Source organism: Trichomycterus rosablanca, chromosome 3 (assembly GCF_030014385.1).
Source record: "Trichomycterus rosablanca isolate fTriRos1 chromosome 3, fTriRos1.hap1, whole genome shotgun sequence".
NCBI classification, from domain to species: domain Eukaryota; kingdom Metazoa; phylum Chordata; class Actinopteri; order Siluriformes; family Trichomycteridae; genus Trichomycterus; species Trichomycterus rosablanca.
In genome coordinates this window covers 24,900,875-24,926,758 of record NC_085990.1, presented here as the reverse complement: position 1 = coordinate 24,926,758, position 25,884 = coordinate 24,900,875, and the positions used below count along the sequence as shown (strand labels likewise).

The window sequence follows — 25,884 nt, the reverse complement described above, 5'->3', positions numbered from 1 at the left end:
GCGCCACAGGTGCTCAATTGGGTTTAGTCCATCACCTTTACCTGCAGCTTCCTCAGCAAGGCAGTTGTCATCTTGGAGGTTGTGTTTGGGGTCGTTATCCTGTTGGAAAACTGCCATGAGGCCCAGTTTTCGAAGGGAGGGGATCATGCTCTGTTTCAGAATGTCACAGTACATGTTGGAATTCATGTTTCCCTCAATGAACTGCAGCTCCCCAGTGCCAGCAACACTCATGCAGCCCAAGACCATGATGCTACCACCACCATGCTTGACTGTAGGCAAGATACAGTTGTCTTGATACTTCTCACCAGGGCGCCGCCACACATGCTGGACACCATCTGAGCCAAACAAGTTTATCTTGGTCTCGTCAGACCACAGGGCATTCCAGTAATCCATGTTCTTGGACTGCTTGTCTTCAGCAAACTGTTTGCGGGCTTTCTTGTGCGTCAGCTTCCTTCTGGGATGACGACCATGCAGACCGAGTTGATGCAGTGTGCGGCGTATGGTCTGAGCACTGACAGGCTGACCTCCCATGTCTTCAACCTCTGCAGCAATGCTGGCAGCACTCATGTGTCTATTTTTTAAAGCCAACCTCTGGATATGACGCCGAACACGTGGACTCAACTTCTTTGGTCGACCCTGGCGAAGCCTGTTCCGAGTGGAACCTGTCCTGGAAAACCGCTGTATGACCTTGGCCACCATGCTGTAGCTCAGTTTCAGGGTGTTAGCAATCTTCTTACAGCCCAGGCCATCTTTGTGGAGAGCAACAATTCTATTTCTCACATCCTCAGAGAGTTCTTTGCCATGAGGTGCCATGTTGAATATCCAGTGGCCAGTATGAGAGAATTGTACCCAAAACACCAAATTTAACAGCCCTGCTCCCCATTTACACCTGGGACCTTGACACATGACACCAGGGAGGGACAACGACACATTTGGGCACAATTTGGACATGTTCACTGTGCGGTGTACTCACTTATGTTGCCAGCTATTTAGACATTAATGGCTGTGTGTTGAGTTATTTTCAGAAGACAGTAAATCTACACTGCTATACAAGCTGTACACTGACTACTCTAAGTTATATCCAAGTTTCATGTCTATAGTGTTGTCCCATGAAAAGATATAATGAAATATTTGCAGAAATGTGAGGGGTGTACTCACTTTTGTGATACACTGTATGTAATTCTTATAATACAGCCTAAATGAAAACACAAAAGGGAATTGAAGCACATTTATTTATTTTACATATTTTCAGCATATATACACATTGCTTGTCTTAAAGTGAAACACATTTTATTTTCTTCTCCTTTTTAGAAAGGTAAATTCGATGTCCCATTTCTCTAGATATTTACATGCAGTCTTTACTTTTTTGGCAGGAATGCCCTCTCTCTCCTTGCATCCATCCATCTCTCCCTGTTCCAGGTTTGTTCCCGCTGTCCGCACTAACCTCGCGAGAACTGCCACTTGCAGCAGCCTGGGTGGCAGTTTTCGCGAGGTTAGTGACATTTCAGTTTGGAGAGGCACAGGAATGTTTTTTAAAATTATAATATAATACGGGAAATTTACAGGAAAATACTAATACGGGAGGACGGCGGGAAAGAGGGGTAAAATACAGTAGTTTCCCGGCCAAAAGCACAATATTCACTAACAGTACTGACGGTTTATTCACATGCAGTTTTGTATGAAATGTGTTTTAGTTCAGGCAACGTCAACATTTGGAGCCATGAAAACAAAAAAGCAGATGTGGGTTCTTGAACCTTCACCTATTTCTTCAAAGGCCAAATTAAATCACAACAAGTGATTCTAGGATTATTTTTTCCCACAATTACATGTTTTTTTTCTTGCAATCCCCCCCCCCCCCAATTTTCTCCCTAATCTATTCGTATCCAATTACCCTGATTGCATTACGCTTTCTCTGTACCGATACTACCCTCCACTGCTGACTGAGGAGCGGCGCAACTGACACATGACAAGTGTGCAATACCGACTGCATCTTTTCACCTGCATGAGGCGAGTTTATATGTGGATCAGCTTTTTGTGTATGGAGAGCCACACCCTGGTCAACGCATTATTCCTCGACTCTGTGCAGGTGCCATCAATCAGCCAGCAGAGGTCGTAATTGCATCAGTTATGAGGAACCCTGGTCCGACTTTCCCACCCTGTGTGAACAACAGCCAATCGTTGTTCATGTAGCTGCCCAGCCCAGCCGGATGGCAGAGCTGAGATTCGAAACGATTCGACACGCTGGTGTGCTAGCGTGTTTTACCACTGCGCCACCTGAACGGCTATGACATGCTTTATGTATACATATATATATATACAGGGTGGGCCATTTAATAATAATAATAATAATAATAATACATTTTATTTATTGGCACCTTTCATGACACTCAAGGTCACCTTACATCAACTATATATGGATACACCTAAATAAAATGGGAATGGTTGGTGATATTAACTTCCTGTTTGTGGCACATTAGTATATGGGAGGGGGAAAACTTTTCAAGATGGGTGGTGACCATGGCGGCCATTTTGAAGTCGGCCATTTTGGATCCAACTTTAGTTTTTTCAATGGGAAGAGGGTCATGTGACACATCAAACTTATTGAGAATTTCACAAGAAAAACAATGGTGTGCTTGGTTTTAACGTAACTTTATTCTTTCATGAGTTATTTACAAGTTCCTGACCACTTATAAAATGTGTTCAAAGTGCTGCCCATTGTGTTGGATTGTCAATGCAACCCTCTTCTCCCACTCTTTACACACTGATAGCAACACCGCAGAAGAAATGCTAGCACAGGCTTCCAGTATCCGTAGTTTCAGGTGCTGCACATCTCGTATCTTCACAGCATAGACAATTGCCTTCAGATGACCCCAAAGATAAAAGTCTAAGGGGGTCAGATCGGGAGACCTTGGGGGCTATTCAACTGGCCCACGACGACCAATCCACTTTCCAGGAAACTGTTCATCTAGGAATGCTCGGACCTGACACCCATAATGTGGTGGTGCACCATCTTGCTGGAAAAACTCAGGGAACGTGCCAGCTTCAGTGCATAAAGCGGGAAACACATCATCATGTAGCAATTTCAAATATCCAGTGGCCTTGAGGTTTCCATTGATGAAGAATGGCCCCACTATCTTTGTACCCCATATACCACACCATACCATCAATTTTTGTGTTCCAACAGTCTTGGAGGGATCTATCCAATGTGGGTTAGTGTCAGACCAATAGCGGTGGTTTTGTTTGTTAACTTCACCATTCACATAAAAGTTTGCCTCATCACTGAACAAAATGTTCTGTGTAAACTGAGGGTCCTGTTCCAATTTTTGTTTTGCCCATTCTGCAAATTCAGTGCGCCGATCTGGGTCATCCTCGTTGAGATGCTGCAGCAGCTGGAGTTTGTAAGGGTGCCATTTGTGAGTAGCTAATATCCGCCGAAAGGATGTTCGACTGATGCCACTCTCCAGTGACATGCGGCGAGTGCTACGCTGTGGGCTCTTGCTGAATTGCTTGTTTTCATGCGTCCACATTTTGGCAAATCCAACACTGAACCAGTTTCACGAAACTTGGCAAGCAGTTTGCTAACTGTAGCATGGGAGATGGGTGGTCTCGTAGGGTGTCTTGCATTGAAATCTGCTGCAATGACCCGGGTACTGCATTCACCAGACATCAACACAATTTCTATCCGCTCCTCACGTGTTAACCTCTGCGACATGTCAATGGCTGTAAACATTTACATTTTCAGCATTTAGCAGACGCTTTTATCCAAAGCGACTTACACAATGAGCAATTGAGGGTTAAGGGCCTTGCTCAGGGACCCAACAGTGGCAACTTGGTGGTGGCGGGGCTTGAACCGGCAACCTTCTGTTTACTAGTCCAGTACCTTAACCACTGAGCTATCACTGGCCCAAAGAGAACAAAGAGAAGCTTGTAAATAACTCATAAAAGAATAAAGTTACGTTAAAACCAAGCACACCATTGTTTTTCTTGTGAAATTCTCAATAAGTTTGATGTGTCACATGACCCTCTTCCCATTGAAAAAACTAAAGTTGGATCCAAAATGGCCGACTTCAAAATGGCCGCCATGGTCACCACCCATCTTGAAAAGTTTCCCCCCTCCCATATACTAATGTGCCACAAACAGGAAGTTAATATCACCAACCATTCCCATTTTATTTAGGTGTATCCATATAAATGGCCCACCCTTTATATATATATATATATATATATATATATATATATATACAGTGTATCACAAAAGTGAGTACACCCCTCACATTTCTGCATATATTTAAGTATATCTTTTCATGGGACAACACTGACAAAATGACACTTTGACACAATGAAAAGTAGTCTGTGTGCAGCTTATATAACAGTGTAAATTTATTCTTCCCTCAAAATAACTCAATATACAGCCATTAATGTCTAAACCACCGGCAACAAAAGTGAGTACACCCCTAAGAGACTACACCCCTAAATGTCCAAATTGAGCACTGCTTGTCATTTTCCCTCCAAAACGTCATGTGATTTGTTAGTGTTACTAGGTCTCAGGTGTGCATAGGGGGCAGGTGTGTTCAATTTAGTAGTACAGCTCTCACACTCTCTCATACTGGTCACTGAAAGTTCCAACATGGCACCTCATGGCAAAGAACTCTCTGAGGATCTTAAAAGACGAATTGTTGCGCTACATGAAGATGGCCAAGGATACAAGAAGATTGCCAACACCCTGAAACTGAGCTGCAGCACAGTGGCCAAGATCATCCAGCGTTTTAAAAGAGCAGGGTCCACTCAGAACAGACCTCGCGTTGGTCGTCCAAAGAAGCTGAGTGCACGTGCTCAGCGTCACATCCAACTGCTGTCTTTGAAAGATAGGCGCAGGAGTGCTGTCAGCATTGCTGCAGAGATTGAAAAGGTGGGGGGTCAGCCTTTCAGTGCTCAGACCATACGCCGCACACTACATCAAATTGGTCTGCATGGCTGTCACCCCAGAAGGAAGCCTCTTCTGAAGTCTCTACACAAGAAAGCCCGCAAACAGTTTGCTGAAGACATGTCAACAAAGGACATGGATTACTGGAACCATGTCCTATGGTCTGATGAGACCAAGATTAATTTGTTTGGTACAGATGGTCTCAAGCATGTGTGGCGGCAATCAGGTGAGGAGTACAAAGATAAGTGTGTCATGCCTACAGTCAAGCATGGTGGTGGGAATGCCATGGTCTGGGGCTGCATGAGTGCAGCAGGTGTTGGGGAGTTACATTTCATTGAGGGACACATGAACTCCAATATGTACTGTGAAATACTGAAGCAGAGCATGATCCCCTCCCTCCGAAAACTGGGTCGCAGGGCAGTGTTCCAGCATGATAATGACCCCAAACACACCTCTAAGACGACCACTGCTTTATTGAAGAGGCTGAGGGTAAAGGTGATGGACTGGCCAAGCATGTCTCCAGACCTAAACCCAATAGAACATCTTTGGGGCATCCTCAAGCGGAAGGTGGAGGAGCGCAAAGTCTCGAATATCCGCCAGCTCCGTGATGTCGTCATGGAGGAGTGGAAAAGCATTCCAGTGGCAACCTGTGAAGCTCTGGTAAACTCCATGCCCAGGAGAGTTAAGGCAGTTCTGGGAAATAATGGTGGCCACACAAAATATTGACACTTCAGGAACTTTCACTAAGGGGTGTACTCACTTTTGTTGCCGGTGGTTTAGACATTAATGGCTGTATATTGAGTTATTTTGAGGGAAGAATAAATTTACACTGTTATATAAGCTGCACACAGACTACTTTTCATTGTGTCAAAGTGTCATTTTGTCAGTGTTGTCCCATGAAAAGATATACTTAAATATCTGCAGAAATGTGAGGGGTGTACTCACTTTTGTGATACACTGTACATACATATATATGTATATATATGTATATACTGTATATGTATATGTACATACATATATATATTTCTCCCTTTTGGCGCGTCCAATTGCCCGATTGCGTCATGCTTCCTCGTCATGCAATGCCGATCCCTGCTCTGATTGAGGAGAACGAAGCTAACCCACACCCCCTCGGACCCGTGGGCAGCATGCCGTATGCATTTTATCACCTGCACTTTGACAAGTTCAGTGCAGCTCAGCGTTGTGTATGGAGAGACACACCCTGACAGCACTCTTTTTCTCATCTCTGTGCAGGCGCCATCAATCAGCCAGCAGAGGTCGTAATTGCACCAGTCATGGGAGAGAGACCCCATCTGGCATAGTCCCGCCCAATATCTGAACAACAGGCCAATCATCTGGCCGCTCAGCCTTAGCCGGATATAATAGCTGAGATTCAAAACGATATGTTCGAAATCTCAGCTCTGGTGTGCTAGCGCGTTTTACCGCTGCACCACCTGAGCGGCTATGACATGCTTTTAATTGAAAGTGGAATCCAACAGTTCAGGGTGTTGTTGAACAGTGAGAATAAGTTTCTCCCTGCTGTGTCTGTGCTTTGCCAAAATGATGTGGATGCCTGACCGTAAGCTTGTTGGACATGCTATTCCAAAACAATGGAAGGCTTTCTGTGTGAGTTTGTGTCCATTCATAATAAAAAAAAAAGCCTGGTACATATTGGACATTGCAGTTCATCCTAAGAGTGTGTTCTGTCAAACTTGTGCAAGTGATGTGCTCAGTGACACAGTCATGCTGGAACATGAAGGCATGTAATTGATTTGATATAGTTTTGCTTATGCACCTTGTATAGCAACGGGTGTGGCTAAATGATCTGACGGGAAAAAAAGGAATGCTTCAGTAGAAGTACTGGATGCTGTTCTCAATTTGTCCTCATGGTGGTGGTAGCTTACTTCTGTGGTCGTCTGGGAAATCTAATCCCACACAGCAATCTTGGCTGCATATGGAGTCTGGCTCCCAATTATTGTCAACGAGACACGAAACAGCAGGTGCACAAAGGCAAAATATGAACACACACAAACACAGCTCATCAGCTGGTCTTTGCTGATAGTTTCTAATTGTTCCTTCGCAGGTTCTTCACCTGATGAACAAGATGAACCTGCCGTGCCCTTTTGGACCTGTTATCACCCCTCCTCCTATGGTGAGATAATGGATGATAATAATTATATAAGATAATGATCGCTTATATAAACTGTAGATGGCTGTAGACGAAGTGAAAACGTTTAACATGGATTAAAAATCACTGAAATATATTCACCAAAGTGTTCAGACCCTTTCAATATATTGTTAAAGCTTCTTTAGGTCTTCTTACATATGTCTCTACAAGCTTTGCACACTTGGATTTACATTAACACCATTTAGCAGTCGCTCTCATCCAGCATGACTTGTGCTTATTTAGTTCCTGTAGTACAATTGGAAAACAGTCAAAGACCACATCTGTTGGCGTCCAGGTGGTGTAGCGGGATATTCCTCTACACCCGGCTGAATCTCGGCTCTGCTACCGGTCGGCTGGGCGCCATCTAGCGCAGTGCCTACAACAGGTACAAATTGGCCATCATGTCTGCTGGGTGGGGAAATGACCGGACCAAGTAGGTGGGGTCTTTAAATGCTGTTCAAGGTCCCTGGTTAGCAAACCGAGGCGCCCTTGCAGAAGCACGGGCGTAAAGAAGGGGTCCACTAGGACTGTGCATGTGACAGAGGGCACATGAACAGCAATATACCCTCCTCGAACGCAATCAGGGATCCACAGCAGCGGACAAATTGACTACGCTACATCGGGAGATAAAGGGAGAATAAGTGTTATAAGTGCTTATAAGTAATAAATGCTTAGTAAACAGGTGGGTCTTCAGTTGTCTTTTGAAGACAGCAAGTCACTCAGCTGTTTGAACAGACAGGATTTGGGCAGTTTATCCCATACTTCATGGCAGATCCTTTTAAACTCAGATTGTATTGATGCATCTGAGAACTGCCACATTCAGGTGTCTCATATGCTCAGTGCTCTGATTGTTATTCATTCCGGTCATAAGAGGCCTGTGTAAATGCCTGATCGGCTCACAGCATCACCGAGATTTGAACCCCGAATCTCAGCGGTAATGGACTAGCATGTTTTACCGCTGTGCCACCCGAGCCCCTGGTAGAATGTATATAAAATGTGATCTCATTTTATTAAAGAGTAACGTCTGTTGAATAAGATAACTTTCTCTATGTTTCAGTTCGAGATCGCTCACAGCCCCTTTCCTCACATGGTGCCCCTACCACCCACCTTGCCCCCTGAGAACCCCCCGCTGCCTGTGGGTGACAGCGGTGACGAGGAATCCGAGTACGAGAGCGAGGATGACGAAGATAAAGAGAGGTCAGGCAAATGCTTTTTTTCCTGCTGTTTGTACCCCCATCCACATTAAAGCATCTCACATAGAACTGTACCACTCTTGAATGTAAATACCCCAGCATAGTGCTGGCATCTTGACCAGACAGCAGAGGTCGCAAGTGCACAGCAGTTATGTAACCCGCTCGACCAGTTATGTAACCCTTTCCCCCACACACGGTTAATTGTATCGGTTTGGACTCCCTGCCAGGTTGCTAGCATGGTCTGTGATTGGAACTCTTTAAGTCAGGATATGACCCGAGCGCCTCTGTGATTCTAGTTAGTAATTACTATAGACTATAACTAGTGTCTTTAGCACTTACATAAATAGGTCTAGCTTGACTAACCATATTACAGAATCCATACAGACCCTAATGAGCAGTCTGATCCATGCATCACCAGAAGTTCCTGCTTCCAAATTGGCACCTCAAAGCAGGACTGAAGTCAGTTGTTGATCTCATGTTACCATAATGTTAAAATGAAATGATGAATGTCAGGAACTGCTCATAGGAATGAAATTAAACATTTTTATTAATGCCCCCCTGTTTCAACCTACTGGTTGTAGTTTCTGTGCTATTTTTTTCTATTTTATTTATGCATTTTCTCCCAATTTAGCATATAGTCAATTTGTCCTCTGCTGCTGGGGGATCCCTAATTGCAGTAGAAGTGGGTATATTGCTGCTCACGCCTCCTCCGACCCGGGCGCAGCCCTTTGCGGAACCCTTTTTCACCTATGCACTCTGCACAGGCGCCTCTCTATCTGCTAATCAGGGTCCATACGCAGTGTTTGAAGACCCCACCCACATAGTCCGGTCATCCCACGCTAGCAGAAACGTGACTGCTGCAGGCACTGGCAATTATGCCCGCTAGATGGTGCCCAGCTGACCGGTGGCAACGCAGAGTTTCGAACCGAGGAGTTCAGAATCTCGGCGCTGGTGTGCTAGCAGAACCTGGTCGTCGTTTCTGTGCTACTGATGTTGGAAAAATTGACAATCATATCACAAGATCTCTGTTTACTGTACAACTACAGTTCTGTGAAAAGTACTTGCCTCTGACCTCTATTTTCCTCTAAATTCTTCAGATTTTCTAATCATTTTAACATAAAGATGACACGAGCAAACACAGAATTCAGCTTTTACATATAAAATTATTGTTTCATGTGTTGAAGATTTATTCAAATCTTATAAGACCATTAATGCCTGAACAGCAGTTTTCCTTCAATGAATGAAAATTTGTCCAACATTTAAAGTAGTTTGATGATTATATATTTTACAGCACTAAATGTGTGCATGTGTTTTTGACCAAATCTGTGTGGATACACCTTATAAACACTGACTTAAGATGTTTCAACCACACCCATTGTAAACGGGTGTATAAATTTAATTACCTGCTTCCAGCTTTGTGGCAACATTTAAGAAACGCTCTTTGGTATGTGTGTGAAGGATCAGAATTATCTGGAGGATGTTGTGTGTGAACTTCAGACAGCCATGTGGTTTTTTTTTTCAGCGCTCCTTGAACAATAGCCTGTCAGTACCCACTGAAGCATAGCACTCTAGGAACCACTATTTTTATTTTTCTCACCATCTTGTTTTTTAAACATGAGAAATGTTTAATCAGTGGCTTCTGCTCTATTGCTGCCCTCCATACAGAATGATTCGGTTGATGGGGCTAGTTAACCAGCCATGCAAAAGACAGCTGAGATCAAAGGTGACTTCCACCAGGAAAAAACCCAAGCTAAAGGATCTGCTGTTCACCACCAAACCAGAATCCCACAGGTACCAACACACCACAAGCTATGATTTCAAATACCTTAAGCACTGCACCCATTAGACTGACCTGCAAACCTTGCTGTGGCTTATTCTACTGTCATAAGTGCATAGAATATACAACGTTTTAATTTCACCATGTATGTAATGAAGGTTTTGAGTACTATAAGCATTGCTTAGCCCCTCAAAATATAGACACAATATGTGATGGAATCAGTAGGCGTGAAACAGTTGCAGTATATAAAATTTTTATTGCTTATTTGCCCTTCAATTTGGTGCTTTTTGTGTTTCCCCAGTACTGATTGTATTCATTAAGTAAATTTTAAACAATACAATTTCTAAACATCTTACTGAAATAATTAACCTTTTCTAATACTAAACACAATGTTTAAATGTAAAATTTAATTTCATTGCTGATTATAAGGGTTTTTCACACATCCCTTAAGTTGCTGTCCACCCTGTTATTTCTCTTAAAATGAAGAACTTTTTTGCATACTGACATCATTTCCTGGAGCTCACATGATCTTTCTGGAGGAAAAACAACTGTGGAAGATGAGAAGATGAGGAACTCCTCATTTTAATGTTGTTTTTTCCACAATTTATCCTAAAAGTCTTATATGGTCAACCATAACATGTCCACCCTGTTATGGGATATATGAGAAAAAGCAATACGATTTGATAATTTTAAAAATAATCATACTAAAAAGCAGATAATTCTTTGTCTGAATTCACTTTTATGCTAGCATGGTTTTGCTCACTTGCTAGCTAATGGCTAATTGTATGTCAGAATGTCCACCCTCTTACAACCTAATATGTGGACGGCTAAGTGGTTAGCACTGTCACCTCACAGCAAGAAGGTCCTGGGTTCGATCCCCAGGTAGGGTGGTCTGGATCCTTTCTGTGTGGAGTTTGCATGTTCTCCCCGTGTCTGTGTGGGTTTCCTCTGGGAGCTCCGGTTTCCTCCCACAGTCCAAAGACATGCAAGTGAGGTGAATTGGAGATACAAAATTGTCCATGACTGTGTTTGATGTAACCTTGTGAACTAATGAACCTTGTGTATTTGAACAACACAATGATTCTTAGATGTTTCTTTTTGTGCTCAAATTTTATTTACCAGCAAAGATACCGAAATCCCTGCAGCAGATGGAGTTTCTGACATTCCGTCAACTATTTTGGTTTACCATATGATTTGTTGCACTTGCAATTATTGGCCAGATGGTAGCACCATACTGGGTTGTTTGGTAGCATCCTCTTAAAAGGCTGTCATGCATTAATAACAGTAAAACCTACGCACAGAAAATGATGACTTTTAAATAGCTGTCCACTGTAGTGACCACCATGCATGAAAGGGTTAAGTATTGTACAATTACCCTTAACTAAAATGAAGTATTTTTGCCCCGTAAGACAGACCTGGAATCCACTGTTTTAATTATTGCTTTAAAATACTATCTATAGAGTCGACTGTCTGTAGAGGAATCGTGTCCTTGCATATGTGGATTGTTGCTGCGTTCATAATGTCGTTGTTTGCAACAGCTGTGGCTCGACAAACCGTACAGTATATGTGTTCTAGTCTGTTCTAAACTGCCGACATGCCTCATTTCTTTGGCAGTTTTTTCTGGTGCATATTTGGTCTTCCTCTCTTCATCTTCCAACTGTTTTTGTTTATTTTTTCACCATATTGAGGAAAACTCTCTCATCTGCTAACGCCAACTACTTCATCCACATGCCGCTCCATAGTGCTTTAAGTGGCGAACAATATTATATGATCTGCCTTTTCAAACCTACAGCTGTTTAAATTAACTATGTTACGGCATGGCGGTATATGAAAAATCCATACCGTATGAGCATTCAGAGACGGTATACCGAATGTACCGTCATACCGTCCAGCCCTAGCAGACCATAGATTATAAAAGTTTGTAGTCACTTGCGGCCATTCCAAAGCTTCTTTAGGTCGCATGACCATTGGTATATGCACCGATCAGCCATAACATTAAAACCACCTCCTTGTTTCTACACTCACTGTCCATTTTATCAGCTCCACTTACCATATAGAAGCTCTTTGTAGTTCTACAATTACTGACTGTAGTCCATCTGTTTCTGTGCATGCTTTGTTAGCCGCCTTTCATGCTGTTCTTCAATGGTCAGGACTCTCCCAGGACCACTACAGAGCAGGTATTATTTGGGTGGTGGGTCATTTTCAGCACTGCAGTGACAATAGTGTGTGTTGTGCTGGTATGAGTGGATAAGACACAGCAGCACTGATGGAGTTTTTAAACACCTCACTGTCCCTGCTGTACTGAGAATAGTCCACCAACCAAAAATATCCAGCCAACAGCGCCCTGTTGGAAGCGTCCTGTGACCACTGATGAAGGTCTAGAAGATGACCAACTCAAACAGCAGCAATAGATGACCTATTAAGGAAGTTGGTCTAGATGGTCAGATAAAATCCAAGAATCTCACAGAGAAAAACATTCTGTTCTGTGGTCATATGAAAGAAAGATTGAGAAATTTGACCACAATACTATACCAACTGTAAAGCATGGTGGTTGTAGTCTTATGATGCTGGTGGTTGTAGTCTTATGATACTGTTACTGTTGATGAATTTGGTGCACTGCAAAAATACTAAAAAGGCAATATTATCTTAAAATACTTAAATCTTGAACACAGATGGGTGTTGCAACAGGACAGTGACCCCGCAGATTAGGGTGAAGAAAGAATAGTGATGTATGACTAGCTATAGGTTCAAAATCACAAACTTTGTTCTACACTGCATCCTGGTGCGTCTCTTCCATGGGTAAATGACTCTTATGTGCCCAGCTGTCTACATGATTTTGAAGAAACAGGATTTGCCAATAGCTCTGCTTTTGGTCCTTATCAGACACCTTGAACCCCGGTCGGTGGAAACTTACCAAGTCTGCCTGAGAGCATCTCTTGCTTTTTTGGACATACTTCAACCCAGTTGTCTTGCTGTTACGATTTGACTCATATTCAAGTCCCTCAGATTGTTATGCTAGTTAAAGCTGGTGCCTCCTGACATGAATTATAGGGAACCTTGATCAGCCCAACATTTAATACATCCCAGACCCTCATGTGAGTATGTTTAGTTTGTATGTTTTGATCAAAATAAAATCGTTGTACATATAGGTTTGATCTTGACTTAATGAGGCAGCAATACTCTGTAGAGAACAACAATCTTCTCTACTTCTGTACTTAAATACTGAATTACAGTCCCAAATCAGAAAAAGTTAGGACAATGTGGAAATGAGAAGTTGGGATTGCAGTATAAGTATTTCATGTTTTGTCTCGTCAACTTAATTTCATTTGATATATACATCCATTCCTGCATTTCAGGCCTGTGACACATTCCGAAAAAAGTCAAATAAGTTAACAGTAAACAGTAAAAATTACAATTTTGTGATTTTGCCATCCCTTCAACTCACAGAAAGTGTTTCAGGTATTATTTTGTCCCAAACTTTTTCAAACACGTATTAAGGTGTGCAACAGTTTGTGATTGTCACTGTCCCAAGTTTCCAAATTCTTCACACATTCTCTAATGGGGACAGGTCCATGTTTTATTGCAGCCATGCATTTGTAATGTGTGCAGCATGTTTTTTTTGCCTTGTCTTGCAATGCAAGTTGCCTTCTTGAAGACTGACACAACCCCATACCATGACAGACCCTGGCTTTTGGACTTGTTGCTGATAACAGTCTGGATGGTCCTTTTAGTCTTTGGTCCGGACCACACGACGTCCATTTTTTCCCAAAAAAGACCTGGAATGTTGGTTTATTTGACCACAATACATGTTTCCACTGTCTGATGGTCCATCCTAGATGCCTCAGAGCCCAGAGAAGTCGACGCCGCTTCTGGACATGGTTAACATAAGGTTTCTTTTTTGCACAGTAAAGTTTTTAGTGGCATTTGGTAATCCCTTGCCTATGTAGTTACAGTGGGGCCAAAAAGTATTTAGTCAGCCACTGATTGTGCAGGTTCTCCTACTTAGAAAGATGAGAGAGGTCTGTAATTTTCATCATAGGTACACTTCAACTATGAGAGACAAAATGAGAAAAAAAATCCAGGAAATCACATTGTAGGATTTTTAAAGAATTTATTTGTAAATGATGGTGGAAAATAAGTATTTGGTCAATAACAAAAGTTCAACTCAATACTTTGTAACATGACCTTTGTTGGCAATGACAGAGGTCAAACGTTTCCTGTAAGTCTTCACCAGGTTTGCACACACTGTAGCTGGTATTTTGGCCCATTCCTCCATGCAGATTTCCTCTAGAGCAGTGATGTTTTGGGGCTGTCGCTGGGCAACACGGACTCCACAAATTTTTTATGGGGTTGAGGTCTGGAGACTGGTTAGGCCACTCCAGGACCTTGAAATGCTTTTTACGGAGCCACTCCTTCGTTGCCCGAGCGGTGTGTTTGGGATCATTGTCATGCTGGAAGACCCAGCCACGTTCTATCTTCAATGCTCTCACTGATGGAGGTTTTGGCTTAAAATCTCACGATACATGGCCCCGTTCATTCTTCCCTTAACACGGATCAGCCGTCCTGTCCCCTTTGCAGAAAAACACCCCCAAAGCATGATCTTTCCACCCCCATGCTTCACAGTAGGTATGGTGTTTACTCAGCATTCTTCTTCCTCCAAACACGTCGAGTTGAGTTTTTACCAAAAAGTTCCATTTGTGTTTGTTTATGTGTGTTTGTGTATGTGTGTATATGTATGTGTGTATATGTATGTGTGTATATGTATGTGTGTACATGTAAATTTGTACTTTTTGTGAAGCACTTTGGGCAGACATTATTGTCTGCAAAAGTGCTATATAAATAAAATGAACTGAACTGAACTGAACTGGTTTCATCTGACCACATGATATTCTCCAAATCCTCTTCTGGATCATCCATAAGCTCTCTGGCAAACTTCAGACGGGCCTGGACATGTACTGGCTTAAGCAGGGGGACACGCCTGGCACTGCAGGATTTGAGTCCCTCTCGACGTAGTGTGTTACTGATGGTAGCCTTGGTACTTTGGTCCCAGCTCTCTGCAGGTCATTCATCAGGTCCCTCCGTGTAGTTCTGGGATTTTTGCTCACCGTTCTCATGATCATTTTGACCCCACGGGATGAGATCTTGACCCCAAGGGAGATTATCAATGGTCTTGTATGTCTTCCATTTTCTTACACCAACCTGCTTGCCTATTGTAGATTCACTCTTCCCAGCCTGGTGCAGGTCTACAATTTTCTTCCTGGTGTCCTTCGACAGCTCTTTGGTCTTGGCCATGGTTGAGTTTGGAGTCTGACTGTTTGAGGCTGTGGACAGGTGTCTTTTATACAGATAACGATGTCAAACAGGTGCCATTAATACAGGTAACGAGTGGAGGACAGAAGAGCTTCTTAAAGAAGAAGTTACAGGTCTGTGAGAGCCAGAAATCTTGCTTGTTTGTTATTGACCAAATACTTATTTTCCACCATCATTTACAAATAAATTCTTTAAAAATCCTACAATGTGATTTCCTGGATTTTTTTTTCTCATTTTGTCTCTCATAGTTGAAGTGTACCTATGATGAAGATTACAGACCTCTCTCATCTTTCTAAGTAGGAGAACCTGCACAATCAGTGGCTGACTAAATACTTTTTGACCCCACTGTATATCAGCTATTGTTGAGTGGCGGTTCTTGATGCAGTGCCGTCTGAGGGATCGAAGATCACGGGCGTTCAGCTTAAGCTTGTGTCCTTGGCCTTTACGCGCTGAAATTCCTCCTGATTCCGTGAATTGTTTAATGATATTTTGCACTGTAGAGGGAGAAATATGCAAATCCCTTCCAATCTTTCTTTGAGGTACATTGTTTTTAAACATTTCAAAAATGTATTCACAAATTGGTTACAAACTGATCGTCCTCTGCTCATCTTGGCTCCTCAGCCTTTCATGGATACTGCTTTTGTATCAAACCATGATTACAATCACCTGTTGACTTTTGACATCACCTATTTAAAATCATATCTTTTTTTTTACCTCATTACTAGACCTAATTTCCTCCATCCAACTTTTTTTTGTGTTGCAGGCCTGAAATGAAGGAATGGAGGTAGATTAGCAAATAAAACAAAGTTGACCAGACAAAACATTAAATACTTGTACTTTTTTTTTTTTCATACTATCCCAACTTTGGTGTTGTAGAGCAATGTCGATGTTTTGCAGCTGGCTGATGTGTATGTGTAAGTATTTGAATTTAAAGATTAATCCTGGATGTATTTTCTCTTAGCAACCCAGCCCCATCCCTGCAACCATCGGACGTTTTTGAACAGCCGCTATCTCTCGGGCCCAAAAAAATCGAGTTCCACATACCATCCGAGGCGCCAGTAGGACCTGCGGAAGATAAAACAGCAGAGGAGGAAGCATGTGAGTGCATTTTTTACTGACTGTAGTCCATCTTTTTCTCTGCATGCTTTGTTAGCCTCCTTATAATACCACCACAGAGTAGGTATTATTTGAGTGGTGGATCATTCTGAACACTGCAGTGACACTAACATGGTGGTGGTGTGTTAGTGTGTGTTGTGCTGGTATGAGTGGATCAGACACAGCAGCGCTGATGGAGTTTTTTAACACCTCACTGTCCCTGCTGGACTGAGAATAGTCCACCAACCAAAAATATCCAGCCAACAGCGCTCTGTGGGCAGCGTCCTGTGACCACTGGTGAAGGTCTAGAAGATGACCAACTCAAACAGCAGCAATAGATAAGCGATCGTCTCTGACTTTACATCTACAAGGTGGACCAACTAGGTAGGAGTGTTTAATAGAGTGGACAGTGAGTGGACACGGTATTTAAAAACTCCAGCAGCGCTGTTGTGTCTGATCTACTCATACCAGCACAACACACACTAACACACCACCACCATGTCATTGTCACTGCAGTGCTGAGAATGATCCACCACCCAAATAATACCTACTCTGTAGTGGTCCTGGGAGAGTCCTGACCATTGAAGAACAGGGTGAAAGAAGGTTAAAAAGATATGTAGAGAAACAGATTGACTACAGTCAGTAATTGTAGAACTACAAAGTGCTCCTATATGGTAAGTGGAGCTGATAAAATGGACAGTGAGTGTAGAAACAAGGAGGTGGTTTTAATGTTATGGCTGATCAGTGTATAGTTATATAGTGCCCTTCCGTCATCAAATTCAGTGGATAAATGCTAGAGAAGTTCTCTACAAGCTTGCAAATGTCTTGGTAGATTTTGGAATCATACTAAGCAGTTGCAGTGTACACATATAGTGAGGACCACTGACCATGACATTCACTTGGACATCCATCCCCAACTACAGACCTAACAGCTCAACTGTTTCAGTTAGAATTTGTGGCATTCTGTCAAACGAGTGTGAGGTCAGATGTTGGACGATGAGATGTGGCTGGCTCCCAATCAACATTGCCAAATCACCGTTTTTCCCAACAGGTGTTCAGACTGGTTGAGGTCAGGGCTGACGTATCTCTTTTCTGAGCTTGTCATGTCGTGTTTTACAGACCCTGCTTTGTGCAATGGGTTCGACCATAGCATTCACTTAATAATTAACATTGATTGTCCACATACATTTGTGTCCACTGAAGGCCAAAACAGCATAGAATAAAAAAAGAGTATGTATTTAAAAATGTGATATTTGTGTGTACCTGGGCCAGAAAGCAGGAATGATGCTGCATATTCAAGTTATAAACGCTGGTTTTCTGTCAATCTCAGATTCAGCAGAGCAGGAAGAAGAAGCTTCAGGATTTGGAAAGCTGTACCCCAGCGCACAAAATAACAGAGAGGAGGAGAGCTGTGAGGAAGAGGATGAAATTCCCTCTGAGTTTGTCTCTAGGAGAGAGCTGGAGAAAGGACGTCTGTCCAGAGATGGTACCACATTGCTATGTATTCTTAGTACTTGTGTTTATTTATACCCAATTTATCAATAATAATCAACCTCTATTGAACCTCAACTGACCAGATGGGGTCAGTAGGTTACACTATATGGCCAAGTGTTTTTGGAGACCTGACCATGAGCTTGTTGAACATTGAAGTATGCCCTTGGAAATTTGTGTACATTCAGTCAAATGAGCATTTGTATGGCTGGGTACTGATGTTGGTCAAGAAAGCCTCAACTGAGCCGCTCAGGTGGCGCAGCAGTAAAAACACACGCTCGACCAGAGCTGGGATCTCGAATACATCGCATTGAACCTTAGCTCTGTCTGCCGACTAGGCTGAGCAGCCACATGAACAACTATTGGCCTGTTGTTCAGATATGGGTGGGATTAAGCCGGACAGGGTCTCTCTCTCATAACTAATGCAATTAAGACCTCTGCTGGCTGATTGATGGCGCCTGCACAGAGATGAGAAAAAGAGTGCTGTCAGGGTGTGTCTCTCCGTACACAGTGCTGAGCTGCACTGCACTCGTCAAAGTGTAGGTGACAAGATGCATACGGCATGCTGCCCACGTGTCGGAGGGGGTGTGGGTTAGCTTTGTTCTCCTCAATCAGAGGAGGAATCGACATTGGTGGAGAGGAAGCATGATGCAATCGGGCAATTGGACACGCTAAAAAGGGAGAAGAAGGGGAGAAAATGCATAAATAAAAAAATATATATATATAAAAAAAGGAAGCCTCAACTGATGTTCTAGTTCATTCCAAAGATGTTGAGTAGCTCAGAGGTTAGGGCTTTGTTCAAGCCACTAGAGCTTCAAGCTTTTCTAATTCAATAATTAGAAGGTGTGTCTTGAAATGTTCTTATAGTGCATGGTGTCATCATAGATTCCTTAGCTGAAGCTGATGTGTTTTTGTTGCTCATTAGAAATGAAGAGGATGTCTGTGTTTAAGAATTATGAACACGGAGAACCAACATGCAGGCTGTATGTTAAAAACATTGCCAAACAAGTGGAGGAAAAGGTGAGTACATTGATTTTCCTGTCGTGCATTTTGGTAGGCGGAGACGTGTCCAGCCTCTGGCCCTGTCTGGCTACACAGTTTTGTAACAAGCACAGGTTACCAGAGTGCAAAGGGAATTGATTATATCTAAACTGCAACAAGGCAGAAAGGGAAAAGAGAAAAAATTTGCAGGTGTTAACTATGTTTTTTTAAAGATTTTATAGGAACGTTCAATAGGATTTTCCCCCTAAATATAAAACTGATAATAAATGACATTGATATTGTTTTTTGCAAACCAGTTTTAGCTTTCTTATACTAATAGACAGATATTATTGTGCTAGGAGTATTAATGTATTTGTGAAACTATACCAGACCTCTTTTTAACATGGATAAACAGACAGACAGACAGACAGACAGACAGACAGACAGATTATTTATTGATCCCGAAGGAAATTAAGTTAAGTTTTTTGGCTTTATTCTTGAATCCATATATATATGGCAAGACTTCTCTAAACAGTAGATGAGTGTCCCTGGCTCCCACTGGTTTCTGCCAGTTCTGAGCTGATGGCACTGTTGGAAATCTTCCGATTTCAAAGGGAAGAAGGCATGATATGTCTTTCATCTGCTGCACTAAGTGTCCTTGGCCGACCACTGCATCTACTCTACTGTTCACAACGTCCCTGTTACTCTGTGCTGAGTTTGAACAGCACATCTTAAAACCCCAGTCTGCCTGGGAGAGACCTTGCTGATGCAGTATAACTACCAGGTGTATTGTTGCTGTGCTCAGTCTTGCCATGGTGTATGACCTGTGACATAAACTTCTTCCACGACCTCACCTTAGTAGCAGAGTTTGGCCAATCCTCATTAGGTTTAAACCTCCTATACAGCTGTTTTGTATCAGTTAATGACTGTGTTTCAACCTCCATATGAAAATAATGATCATCTTCACATAATCCTACAAAATCCCTGACTTGGTAATTGGCAAAAAATAAACACTTTTGTTCTTTAACATAAGTACTGCAAAAATTAAGAAACCAGCACAGAGAGTAAACAAAATAGCTAATTTCTTAAGCAAAATGCTAATCTCTACTCTTTACAAATAATCTTTTTGACACACAAACAAAATGTATGCAGTACACTGCACATGTTTTATAGTTTTGTTTATACTTTTGAATAAACTAGAGGACTAGAGGAAGACAAGCATCAAGGCTTTCCTCTGTACTGGCACCCAAGTAGTGGAACGAACTTTCTCTGTCTGTCCAAACATCTGAGTCTCTCGCTGTCTTCAAAAAATGATTAAAAACCCATTTTTTCACTAAGCACTTAAGCTGACTAGTACTTACTTACTAACACTTTCAAAAAAAACAACAACTTTGGTTCTATCAGGGTTTTAGCACATTTGTGTTCTTGGACTGTTGTTTACTTAAACTAGAGTAATGAAATGTTTGCTATGGAAGCACTTCTGTATGTCGCTTTGGATAAGAGCATCTGCTAAATGCCGAAAATGTAAATGTACATAAACAGAACAGGCAGTTAACTCAATTGTTTCTGCTTACCTTATATTTATTTACTAAAGCACTACTATATGTACAGCCATATACAGCCATAACTATTGGTCCATGTAGAGCCTAACATATCCATGTACAGCCTATCGTATAAAAGGAGGATCCATCAAATGAGAGAATTGCCAATCAGTTTAAAATATAGATTTCTTAATGCAAGATTGCAAATAATGTAGTTTCACCGTCTACCATTCGTTGAATGTGCATGACCTTTTAGCTCTGATCATGAGAAAGCATTATTTTACTGTAATTATGATAGCCACATAGGTGACAGAAGTCTCATATCAAGCAAGAAAAAGGAGGAAAATTTCACTTGCAAAACTGCAACAATTAGTGTCCTCAGTTCCCAAACCATAAATAAAATTTCACTAAGAGCACTTGAGTGGTGCAGTATTAAAACACGCTAGCACACCAGAGCTGACATTTCAAACTTACGAATTTAAATCTCAGCTCTGCTCCGAGGAGGCCGGGTGCCTACACAGACAACGCTTGGCTCGTCCGGGGGTGGGCGTGCCGGGGGGAATTTCTCATGACTGCTGCAATAATGACCTCTGCTGGCTGATTGATGAGACCTGCATAGAGATGTGAGATAATGGAGATCGGTGCATAACTGTCTCTGTATGTTATGGATCTCCATATGAACTCGCCTTGTGCTGGTGAAAAATTGGACACAAAGAAATTGGATATTAGTAGATTGGGAGGAAAATTTGTAAAAATGCATTAAATAGTCTCATAAATGGAAATGGTGAACACAGGGGTAAACACGCCTCTGTCTCAACTTTTTTGGAGTGTGTTGCAGGCATTGAATTCTAAATGTGTTTTTATTAACAAAATACAATTAAGTATTTTTCCAAAACATTGGACATTTCTTTTTCTACTGTTATCAGTTAAATAAAGTTTCAAGATTATTTAACTAACTTTAGACAATTTTTTCTCCCTCATTTTATTTTCATGTTTTACCACCGCTTTATCCTGGTCAACGGCTAGGATCACTGAGAATTTAAACCCTGGATCTCAGCGGAAGTGGGGTAGCATATGTTTTATTTATACAGTGTCAACTTGAACTAATTTACATTAATTAGATTAAGTTAGAGCGCTAGTCAGGTGACCCAACTACCATGGAGTTCCGCGAGTTTTTTTTCTCTTTCTTTTTCTCCGAATTTTTCCCCAAATTTTCTCCCCTAATCTAGTCGTATCCAATTACCCTGATTGCGTTACACTTCACCTCTACCGATACAACCCTCCACTGCCTACTGAGGAGCTTCGCAACTGACACACGCCCCCTCACGACACACCGACAGTACCGTTTTTTTTCACCTGCACGAGGTGAGTTCATATGCCGACCAGCCTTGTGCATGGAGAGCCACACCCTGATCAGCATTATTCCCCAAATCTGTGCAGGCGCCATCAATCAGCCAGCAGAGGTCGTAATTGCAGCAGTTATGAGCCAATCATTTTTTATATTTTTTGTTTTGTTTTGTTTATGCATTTTCTCCCCCTTTCCTACTGACTTTTAGTGCGTTTTTAGTGCAATTGCCCAATTGTGTCACGCTTCCTCTCCACTAATGCTGACCCCCGCTCTGATTTGAGGAGAACAAAGCTAACCCACGCCCCCTCCGACACGTGGGCAGCAGCCGTATGCATTTTGTCACCCACACTAGGCAAGTGCATTATGCAAATCAGCCTTGTGTACGGAGAGACACACCCTGATCCGCACTCTTTCCCCGCCTCTGTGCAGGCACCATCAATCAGCCAGCAGACGTCATAGTGCATCAGTTACGAGGAGTCCCTATCCGGCTTAATACCTCACTCCTATATGAATAACAGGCCAATCGTGTATTCGATGTATTCGAGATCCCAGCTCTGGTGCGCTAGTGTGTGTTTTTACCGCTGAGCCACCTGAGCAGTTTACACAGACATGATTGGCTATGTCTGAGGAGGTAATGGCCAAATCCCTGCAATGGATTGGTGCCTTGTCCAGGGTTTTCCTGCCTTACGCCCAGTGTTTCCCAATGTAAACTCGCTCCAGCTCTGACCAGGTTAAAGGTAAAATTAATTAATTCACAGTAACATTGTGGATTGTAGTTGTCTGCACTAGTAAGTGTTGCATTGATTGTGTTTTTCTCTTTGTAGGATCTGAAGTACATTTATGGCAGGTACATCGACCCTTTATCAGAGCAAGAGCGCAACATGTAAGCTCCTTCTGAAACTATTTCATTATATACAGGTCCTTCTCAAAAAATTAGCATATTGTGATAAAGTTCATTATTTTCCATAATGTAATGATAAAAATTAAACTTTCATATATTTTAGATTCATTGCACACCAACTGAAATATTTCAGGTCTTTTATTGTTTTAATACTGATGATTTTGGCATACAGCTCATGAAAACCCAAAATTCCTATCTCAAAAAATTAGCATATTTCATCCGACCAATAAAAGAAAAGTGTTTTTAATACAAAAAAAGTCAACCTTCAAATAATTATGTTCAGTTATGCACTCAATACTTGGTCGGGAATCCTTTTGCAGAAATGACTGCTTCAATGCGGCGTGGCATGGAGGCAATCAGCCTGTGGCACTGCTGAGGTGTTATGGAGGCCCAGGATGCTTCGATAGCGGCCTTAAGCTCATCCAGAGTGTTGGGTCTTGTGTCTCTCAACTTTCTCTTCACAATATCCCACAGATTCTCTATGGGGTTCAGGTCAGGAGAGTTGGCAGGCCAATTGAGCACAGTAATACCATGGTCAGTAAACCATTCACCAGTGGTTTTGGCACTGTGAGCAGGTGCCAGGTCGTGCTGAAAAATGAAATCTTCATCTCCGTAAAGCTTTTCAGCAGATGGAAGCATGAAGTGCTCCAAAATCTCCTGATAGCTAGCTGCATTGACCCTGCCCTTGATAAAACACAGTGGACCAACACCAGCAGCTGACATGGCACCCCAGACCATCACTGACTGTGGGTACTTGACACTGGACTTCAGGCATTTTGGCATTTCCTTCTCCCCAGTCTTCCTCCAGACTCTGGCACCTTGATTTCCGAATGACATGCAAAATTAGCTTTCATCCGAAAACAGTACTTTGGACCACTGAGCAACAGTCCAGTGCTGCTGTTTCTGGTTCAAAAGTGGCTTGACCTGGGGAATGCGGCACCTGTAGCCCATTTCCTGCACACGCCTGTGCACGGTGGCTCTGGATGTTTCTACTCCAGACTCAGTCCACTGCTTCCGCAGGTCCCCCAAGGTCTGGAATCGGCCCTTCTCCACAATCTTCCTCAGGGTCCGGTCACCTCTTCTCGTTGTGCAGTGTTTTCTGCCACACTTTTTCCTTCCCACAGACTTCCCACTGAGGTGCCTTGATACAGCACTCTGGGAACAGCCTATTCGTTCAGAAATTTCTTTCTGTGTCTTACCCTCTTGCTTGAGGGTGTCAATGATGGCCTTCTGGACAGCAGTCAGGTCGGCAGTCTTACCCATGATTGCAGTTTTGAGTAATGAACCAGGCTGGGAGTTTTTAAAAGCCTCAGGAATCTTTTGCAGGTGTTTAGAGTTAATTCGTTGATTCAGATGATTAGGTTAATAGCTCGTTTAGAGAACCTTTTCATGATATGCTAATTTTTTGAGATGAGCTGTATGCCAAAATCATCAGTGTTAAAACAATAAAAGACCTGAAATATTTCAGTTGGTGTGCAATGAATCTAAAATATATGAAAGTTTAATTTTTATCATTACATTATGGAAAATAATGAACTTTATCACAATATGCTAATTTTTTGAGAAGGACCTGTACAGTGGGGGAAATAAGTATTTGATCCCCTGCTGATTTTGTAAGTTTACCCCCTTACAAAGACTTGAACAGTCTATAATTTTTATGGAAGGTTTATTTTAACAGAGAGAGACAGAATATCAACAAAAAATCCAGAAAAAAAACATTAAATAAAAGTTATAAATTAATTTGTATTTAATTAAGGGAAATAAGTATTTGATCCCCTACCAACCAGCAAGAATTCTGACCCCCACAGACCGGTTATGTGCCCATGAGGCACACAAATTAGTCCTGTCCCTGTATAAAAGACTCCTGTCACAGAATCAGTTTCTTCCATTCAAATCTCTCGACCACCATGGGCAAGACCAAAGAGCTATCAAAGGACGTCAGGGACAAGATTGTAGACCTGCACAAGGCTGGAATGGGCTACAAGACCATCAGCAAGAAGCTTGGTGAGAAAGAGACCACTGTTGGTGCGATAATTCGAAAATTGAAGAAATACAAGATCACAGTCAATCGCCTTCGCTCTGGAGCTCCATGCAAGATCTCACCTGGTGGGGTAAGAATGATTCTGAGAAAGGTGAGGTCAGTCCAGAATTACACGGGAGGAGCTTGTCAATGATCTCAAGGGAGCTGGGAGCAGAGAAATGCTGGATATGACCCCAAGAACACCATCCCCACCGGGCATTTCTTTGCCTCCAAACACGGCGAGTGGAGTTGATGCCAAAGAGCTCAATTTTGGTCTCATCTGACCATATCACATTCTCCCAAGCTTTCTCTGAATCATTCAGGTGTTCATTGGCAAACTTCAGACGGGCCTGTACATGAGCCTTCTTGAGCAGAGGGACTTTGCGGGCACTGCAGGATCTCAATCCATTACGGCGAAGTGTGTTACTAATGGTTTTCTTGGTGACTGTGCTCCCAGCTCCCTTGAGATCATTGACAAGCTCCTCCCGTGTAATTCTGGGCTGATCTCACCTTTCTCAGAATCATTCTTACCCCACCAGGTGAGATCTTGCATGGAGCTCCAGAGTGAGGGCGATTGACTGTGATCTTGTATTTCTTCCATTTTTGAATTATCGCACCAACAGTGGTCTCTTTCTCACCAAGCTTCTTGCTGATGGTCTTGTAGCCCATTCCAGCCTTGTGCAGGTCTACAATCTTGTCCCTGATGTCCTTTGATAGCTCTTTTGTCTTGCCCATGGCGGTCGAGAGATTTGAATGGAAGAAACTGATTCTGTGACAGGAGTCTTTTATACAGGGACAGGACTAATTTGGGTGCCTTTTGTGCACATAACCGGTCTGTGGGGGTCAGAATTCTTGCTGGTTGGTAGGGGATCAAATACTTATTTCCCTTAATTAAATACAAATTAATTTATAACTTTTATTTAATGTTTTTTTTTCTGGATTTTTTGTTGATATTCTGTCTCTCTGTTAAAATAAACCTTCCATAAAAATTATAGACTGTTCAAGTCTTTGTAAGGGGGTAAACTTACAAAATCAGCAGGGGATCAAATACTTATTTCCCCCACTGTATGTATGTATATATGAATGTACTTATGTAGCTGCAGGGGTACAATCATGCTGAAAGAGGATTTATTCCCCCA

At 42.3% G+C, this 25,884-nt stretch overlaps 1 protein-coding gene across 2 annotated transcripts in view; it reads left to right on the top strand.

Moving 5' to 3' along the window:
* rnpc3 (RNA-binding region (RNP1, RRM) containing 3) overlaps positions 1 to 25,884 on the top strand; it is a 54,732-nt gene that overhangs the window by 23,513 nt on the left and 5,335 nt on the right. For both annotated transcript variants that reach the window (XM_062992004.1, XM_062992003.1), the window contains exons 7-13: positions 7,005 to 7,073; positions 8,146 to 8,285; positions 9,947 to 10,072; positions 16,330 to 16,466; positions 17,794 to 17,949; positions 18,880 to 18,974; positions 22,649 to 22,707. In XM_062992004.1, coding sequence (XP_062848074.1) covers positions 7,005 to 7,073; positions 8,146 to 8,285; positions 9,947 to 10,072; positions 16,330 to 16,466; positions 17,794 to 17,949; positions 18,880 to 18,974; positions 22,649 to 22,707 — 782 coding nt within the window. The remainder of the gene's footprint in view (positions 1 to 7,004; positions 7,074 to 8,145; positions 8,286 to 9,946; positions 10,073 to 16,329; positions 16,467 to 17,793; positions 17,950 to 18,879; positions 18,975 to 22,648; positions 22,708 to 25,884) is intronic.